Source organism: Podarcis gaigeae, assembly GCF_964106915.1.
Source record: "Podarcis gaigeae genome assembly, chromosome: 5".
NCBI classification, from domain to species: domain Eukaryota; kingdom Metazoa; phylum Chordata; class Lepidosauria; order Squamata; family Lacertidae; genus Podarcis; species Podarcis gaigeae.
This window is the reverse complement of record NC_139681.1, coordinates 38893192-38901107: the sequence shown is the minus strand read 5'-3', so window position 1 is coordinate 38901107 and position 7916 is coordinate 38893192. Positions and strand designations below refer to the sequence as shown.

Sequence of the window (7916 nt, the reverse complement as noted above, 5' to 3'; positions counted from 1 at the left end):
CACACCCCACGCTGCTGTGGGAAATGCTCCCTAGAGCATGCATCTCCCGCAGCAGCATGGGGGGGGGAGTTGCGCGCCCACCAACCAGATGGCTAGCGGTGCGCAGCTGCCCTCCCTCACAGCTGCGGGAAAAGCCTTGACGGCCCCCCTCTCTGCTGCCGGACAATGGAAGTGTGGCACTCAAAACGGACGTGCACCCCCGGAGTATGTTCGTATACCGCACACACAAAAAACGCAACCCAGAACACTCATTTCCGGGCTTGAAGTGTTCGTAATCCAAAAAGTTCATTAACTAGGCTGTTCGTAACCTGAGGTACCACTGTATTTCCTATTTTAAAAGCATGACAGCAAGGGAACCTACCCACTGAGAAAAATTGTAAACTTGAGGACTTGTGCTCTATTAGTATCCTGCCCATGTAATCTCAGCAGCATGTTCCCTTCAATTTCAATTCTGTGTTGTCTATTACAAACAGGTAAAGAAATTTCAGGCTTGAAGATAGCTGTGTAGAGTCCTCACTGTCATTGGCGGCATTCATCATTATTCTCCTGTCATGTTTTTGGAGGATTTTAAAGTACAGTGGTATCTCAGGTTACATACGCTTCAGGTTACATACACTTCTTCAGGTTACAGACTCCGCTAACCCAGAAATAGTGCTTCACGTTAAGAACTTTGCTTCAGGATGAGAACAGAAATCATGCTCTGGCGGTGCTGCATCAGCAGCAGGAGGCCCCATTAGCTAAAGTGGTGCTTCAGGTTAAGTACAGTTTCAGGTTAAGAACGGACCTCTGGAACGAATTAAGTACTTAACCTGAGGTACCACTGTACTACTATAAGCAGTATCTCAAAAAAACCAAAACTAGAATCTAGAAGCAAGGTCAGTATCAAGACTACAGGACTATTTGTTTTATTAAATTAAACTTTGTGTTAAAATAGGGATTTAAAAATCCTAAACCCCACCAACGAATTGCTTTGGGGACAGATTTGGGGAGGGACGGGGCAGCACAAAGCAAATTGACCCAATCTGGGGCCACAGATTGGATTGAGATGTCCGTCCATAGCCTTAGCTGCTACTCGTTCCTGTGGTGGTAAGCAAGCAAGCACTTGAAGAGACTCTTGGGTGTTTCTTGTGGGAACAAAAAACACCATGATTCATAAAGCTCAGTTGCTTGTGAGGGCAAACCGCTACCAGCATATATCACCTTGCTTGCAGGATTTATACTGGCTACCAATCTGCTACTTGGCCAGATTTAAGGTATTGGTACTAACATGTAAGGCTGTATAACTCAGGACCAGGTTACTTGAGAGGATGTCTTTTTTTCTTCCAAGGGTATTTTACGAGCAGGTTTCCCACTTTATCCTCGCACGCTCAGTGTTTAAACCTGACTTGGACAAGATCAGTGTGCGTTTCATATCTGACTGGTGAATGAATTGAGATTTTCCTGATGGAAGCACAAGACTATATCCACCACAACACACTTCCATATCGTGGGCTGGAACATCCAACGAGAAGGGAAGATCAGAAATAGTTACACGGGAAAGGAGAAAATAGCCCAACTCTAATACAAGGCCACTGGCTATTGAGAAAGGTATGGTGGGACTAAATGGAACTAATAGTGGGTGCTGTGCAGCATGGGAGACAGCAACTAATACCAGACTGCCAAAGCAATGACACAAGCACCAAATATGGGAGTAGCAGGCATTCACTGGGTGGCACAGGCTAGTTAAGAGGAAAAGCCATCCAATCTGCAAATGAGGATGCAGCCACCACTTCTCCCACCCTGTTTGTCCCCCAGTCAGTGGCGTAGCGTGGGGGGTGCAGGGGGGGCCGGCTGCACCGGGCGCAACATCTGGGGGTTAGGATTAGGAGGCACAAATCCACGGGTTAGGGGGCGCAAATCCACGGGTTAGGGGGTGCAAATACTTGCCCCGGGTGCTGACAACCCACGCTATGCCACTGCCCCCAGTCCATTAATCCACACACCTTTCTCCACTGTTGGAGGAAGCAGGGCTCTCAATATGCTGTGCAGCAGTCAGAAAGAGACGGGTGGCCAAGGCACAGAAGGGTGGTCAAGGCAGAAGAAGCCACAGCTGCATAGATTTGTGTTATTGTGGGGCTGTATAAGGGCACACATGCTCTCTGGGTTGTGACCTGGCAACCCTATTTGGGGGCTTAAGGCTAAATATAGCATAATGTTATTTAATCTTTAAATCTAGGCTACATATAGTATCTAGGTCCCATCTAGGTTCTGAATCAATCAAGGTACTGCCCAGGGAAACATGTTTTTAAGGTGTGTTTAGGTCACATCATTAAAATACTGTAATGAATTGCTGAAAAATGTATGACGTAAGGCAAAATTTCCAGCACAATGTAGTACGGTATGTAGTATGACCTAAACAAATTCAATGCTACAAACTTATGTTCATAAAATCCAACAGGGCTCTATTTATGTTTTTACAGTCATAATGTACGGGCTGTAATTCAAGTCAATTGATTTAAATGGGTCTACTCTCACTATGACTTAGTTGGAGATTGATGACTGCTGAAATTTAGGGTTGGGTGGAGTTAACATTAACCTATAAATTATTTCTCATACTTTCTATTACAGGAGATAATATTGTGTGGGCATGTTTAGGGCTTTTGTAAAAAGGACTATATCAGTCTTTAGTCTGTCTTGGTGGAGCTGATATTTCAGAGCTCATTAGAGTTTTCTAAGTGTTTGGTTGGGCTGTGTAAAAAAAAAGTTAAAATGTGGCCTTTTTATGATTGGTAATTATTTTTGTTGAATTTGGGCTAGTTCACAATCCTTTCAGTATCTAAAGATTGCACCTATAGAATTATGGAATATGTGAAATTTAAGGGGATTAGTTGGTGAGAGCTGATGAATTAACTAAGGCTGTATTCACATTCCTGTTTACTGTGCACTCACCCTGTTTCCAGTGCTGGGTTTTAATCCATATTCACATGTTATCCAAAATACATATGTGTCCTTTACCTGGTTCTAAAATACTATCTGATGTGTTCTTTCGCAAACCAGTTTCACACTGATTGGAGTGCTTAAGCGCTTCCTAATTCATCTCTAGCCAAGGTGTGAACACCTCTGCATAGAGTAAAGATGGTGCACACGCAAACAGAAATTAATCTGACACTAATGAAGCCATGCTGATGTGAATAGCTGGGGGGAAAGAGCTGTAAAATTCACCAGAAAAAAAGTGGTTTTGAGGTGGTATTGTGAACATACACCAAGTTATCGAAGCGGTGGGAATCTCATGTTCTTTCCCATTATAAAGATTGTTATAGCACTCAGTATTTAAATGGTGTTCAAGCTTAAAAGAGGCAGGAAGAGTGCAGCTTTGTTAGCATTATCTACTGCAGAGTCTCCTTGTGACAACACCTTCTATTTCTTGCATTTTTAGATTTTCAATGTGCTCAACAGTATTCTCTCTCTCTCTCTCTCTCTCTTCCAAATTGTTAACATTAATATATCAATTTATAACACATTTTAACTTTTAGCTCTGCCAAGCTCTCTGCTTCCCTCCATTCGTCTTCTGGTTTTCTAAGACATTTCTTAATTCCACACAATTATATCATCACAGTTCTACATTTTTCTAAACTATTCAGATTTTTAAAATACAGTGGTACCTCTGGTTACGTACTTAATTCGTTCCTGAGGTCTGTTCTTAACCTGAAATTGTTCTTAATCTGAAGCACCACTTTAGCTAATGGGGCCTCCTGCTGCTGCCACGCCGCCACCGCACGATTTCTGTTCTCATCCTGAAGCAAAGTTCTTAACCCGATGTAGTATTTCTGGATTAGCGGAGTCTGTAACCTGAAGCGTAAGTTCTTAACCCGAGGTACTATTTCTGGGTTAGCGGAGTCTGTAACCTGAAGCGTATGTAACCTGAAGCATATGTAACCCGAGGTACCACTGTACAAGTAGAAAAATTCTTCTTATAAACATTGCAAGTTTTATCTCAATCCTGCTAGTGTTTTTAAATGTGTACACTGATTTTCTATATATGAAATTAATTTACTCCAGTCTCTCTGGAACACTTGGTCACTCTGATTTTTCCTGTCAGGTTTGCCAGTTCTGCATAGTCCATCATCTTTGTTTGCCAATCCTATATCATCGGGATTTCTTCTTGTTTCTATTTTTAGCCAAGTAAAGTTCTTGCTGCTGTGGTGGCATACATAAATACAGCAATCTCTGGTCTAATCTGGATATTTCAGCCCCTACCATTCCCAACAGGAAGGCTTCGGGTTTCTTAGGAAAAGTATATTTTAACCTTTTCTTTAACTCATTATATATATTCTCCCAAAATGTTTTAACTTTATCACAAGTCTACCACATATGATAAAAATCTCCTTCTTTATTACATTTCCAACATTTCCTATTTTTCATTCTGTGCATCTTCATTATATTTTCTTTCAAGACCATACACGCAGTGAAATTATTTCCAACATTATATAGCCTTAACCAAGAGTCAATTTGAATATTATGCCCAATATCTTTTGCCCATTTTATCATCATCATCAAATGTGCTCAACAGTACTTCCATGACAGTGCATAAGTCTGAGTTGATTCCTTACGGTCTACTTTTTCTTTCTGAAACTGACCTAAAACTGAACTCATTAGCATGACATTCTCTCGGCCAGGGGCATAGTAGCCAATTCACTCACCATAAATAGGACAAGAGAAAGCCAAATGTGGAACTGCTATAGTAATAGTGCAACCCTAACAATGTTTATTCAGAAGCCCTAGAGTGCAGCTCATTCCTAGGAAAGCGGGGTTAAAAGCACCACAAGTACTCAATTCCCCTCTGTAACTGAAATGGAAGCTAGAAATGCCACATGGGCATTTTCTGGGGAATAACATACAGTAGTAACATAAGAAGAGACTGCGGGATCAGTCCAATCGCGCGTCTAGTCCAGCAACCTGTTCTCACAGCGGCCAACCAAATGCCTGCGGGAAACCTGCAAGCAAGAACAGGGGACAACAGACCTATTTCTCCAGGAACTAACACACTCACCGCTTTATTTTCCAAGTTGAGTTTATTTTCGGAGACACTGGAAGAGTGTGGGGGAGGATATATTATTTCTCTTTATTTCGCGGATGGGAAACCGCTAAAACTACCGAGTCTTCCTTTCACCACCACCCCCATCCGGTTGGGCGAATGGTACTGCCCCGTAAGCATGGCCGCCGCCGCCGCCGCCTCCTCAGCAGGCTCCGCGAACTCCTCTCCGGCCCCTGCTTGTCCCCTCCCCCGCGCTTCTCTTCAGAGGACGCTTCCCATTGGCTGCGGTCTGGCGTCCATGCCAATCAGGAAGCGGCTTCCATGGAGGAAGGGAATAAATACAAGATGGCTGCTCATATAAAACCAGGCGTCGGGCTTCTCCCTGGTGATGGGAGAATAGAGGCTTTAATCCGCGCGGGTGGAGTTTCTGGTCGCTACTGCTCGTACAGGCGGCCGAAGGGAGGAGGGGGGCTCGAGCCGCCGCGGGCCGAAGCCTCGCCTAGTCGCCATCCCGCCCTCGGGCCGCGCCACGCTTCCCGGAGGCCCAGGCCCAGGCCCTGTCCCCGCTCCTTCCTGCCAGCAGCGCGGTGGCTCCCTGCCTGCTCAGCCGGGCCTTAGCTCCGTCTCTCCTTCGCCATGGCCGTCTCCAGGTCGGTGTGCGGTGGGGGGGGGGGAGGCGTGGGCTGAGGGGGCAGGCGGTGTCCTAAGAGGGTTTCCGCCTCGTTCTTCGTTTAATTGCTCTTTCCACGGGTTGGTATAGTAGCCCGGGATATCGGCAGGCGCCTGCCTTTCTTACTCCGGAGGCACGCCTCGTGGGGAGGTGGCTGCTCATGGAGTCGTGGTAGGCAGGCACCCCCCCCCCCCGCTTTTACTGTTGCTATTATTTATTGAATTTATATACCGCCCTATACCCGGGATTCTAGAAGCTTTGTGGAGTCTAGAAGCAAGGATGAGTGCAGACGAAAGGATCTTGGGCCCTGCACACACCCCCTAAAGTTAGGGACTCCCGAAGCTTTAAGGGGGTCGGTGGGTGGTAGGTGTCAAACTTCATTTCAATGCAACTTTAAGTGAGTTTGAATAAAGGGCCGTGGAGAAATCTGATGACACACACACCCATACAATTATGGTTTCTGGCTAAACGAAAATGAATGAGAAGTCATCAAGGCTGTTAAGGTTTCCCTTTCTGAATGTCTGTGCCTGTCTATGCATGATGTGTTTGCACGGAGGCCTCCACTGTATACGAAGAAGCTGTGCATCATGCCCTTCCCAGTGTTTGAGCATCCTGGTGCATGAGGTTCCCACATAGTAAAGATGCTTTCACTGTAGTCCTAAACCAAATTAGGAACCTAGAAGCTGTTAACTTGTGGCCCATTATGTTCATTTGGCCAGTATTTTATTTATCACGAGTTTTCTTCGGTTTATTCTTTCTGTTAAGCAGCAGTGCTGTTACCTTTCTTCATAAAAAGCTGATTTGAAAAACTTCTAGGAAATTGTCATATCCATCTAGTTGAGTATTTCCTACACCAGGGATGCAGAATATGTGGACTTTCAGCTGTCGCTGGACTAGAGTTCCTATTATCCCTGACTCTTGGCCATGCTGTCTGGGACTGATGATGTTGGACTATGACCAACACTGGGGGCAGGCACAGATTCTGTGTCTTTACACTAATGACTGGTAGAAGCTCTCCAGGGTTTCAGACAGCCCTATTTGGAAATGGGTATTCTAGGGATTGAACCTGGGAACTGCATGTGAACCATGTGCTCTGCCTCTGTTATAGCCCTCACCGTTTTTCTGATCGTGTAAATTAAAACCTAGCTGCCTTGTGCTACACTGGCTTGGCAATAACTAGTAAGCTTCTGCCAGGAGTTATTTACATAATTGTCATGCTGTAACTTGTGACGATACTTCTTGTTTAGTCGTGTCCAACTCTTCATGACCCCATGGACCAGAGCATGCCAGGCACTCCTGTCTTCCACTGCCTCCCGCAGTTTGGTCAAACTCATGCTGGTAGCTTCGAGAACACCGTCCTCTGTCGTCCCCTTCTCCTTGTGCCCTGCCCTCAATCTTTCCCAGCATCAGGGTATTTTCCAGGGAGTCTTCTCTTCTCATGAGGTGGCCAAAGTATTGGAGCCTCAACTTCAGAATCTGTCCTTCCAGTGAGCATTCAGGGCTGATTTCCTTAAGAATGGATAGGTTTGATCATCTTGCAGTCCATGGGACTCTCAAGAGTCTCCTCTAGCACCATAGTTCAAAAGCATCAATTCTTAGGCGATCAGCCTTCTTTATGGTCCAGCTCTCACTTCCATTCATCACTACTGGGAAAACCATAGCTTTAACTATACGGACCTTTGCCAGCAAGGTGATGTCTTCTTTTAAAGATGCTTTATAGAATCATGTAACTGGAGAGTTGGAAGGGACCACAAGAATAACCTAGTCCAACCCCCCAGCAATGTAGCAATTGCAACTAAAGAATCACCAAGAGATGGCCAATCAACCACTTTTGAACAGCTTTTACAGTCAGAAAGTTCTTCCTAGGTGGAATTTCCTTTCTTGTAAATTGAATCCATTGGTTCAGGTCCTAGCTTCTGGAGCATCAGAAAACAATCTTGTTCCATCTTGCATGTGGCAGCTGTTCAGATCTTTGAAGATGGCTATCGTATCTCTTGTCTTTTTTCCAGGCTCAACATACCCAACTCCCTCAACTGTTCCTCTTAAAGCTTGGCTTGCAGAACCTTGATCCTCTTAGTCACCCTCCTCTGCAAGCATCCCAGCTTGTCAATATCCTTAAATTGTGGTGCCTGGAACTGGACACAGTACTCTAGGTAGGGTCTGACCAAAGCAGAATAGAATGGTACTGTTACTTCCCTTGATCTGGACACTATACTTCTGTTGATGCAGCCT

The 7916-nt window shown here is 45.0% G+C and overlaps 1 protein-coding gene across 1 annotated transcript in view; it reads left to right on the top strand.

Annotated features, from left to right (window-relative positions):
• Nucleotides 1–5137: 5137 nt before the first annotated feature.
• BTAF1 (B-TFIID TATA-box binding protein associated factor 1) overlaps nucleotides 5138–7916 on the top strand; it is a 42658-nt gene continuing 39879 nt past the window's right edge. The window contains exon 1 of the mRNA XM_083740831.1: nucleotides 5138–5664. Coding sequence (XP_083596957.1) covers nucleotides 5651–5664 — 14 coding nt within the window. The 5' untranslated portion in view covers nucleotides 5138–5650. The remainder of the gene's footprint in view (nucleotides 5665–7916) is intronic.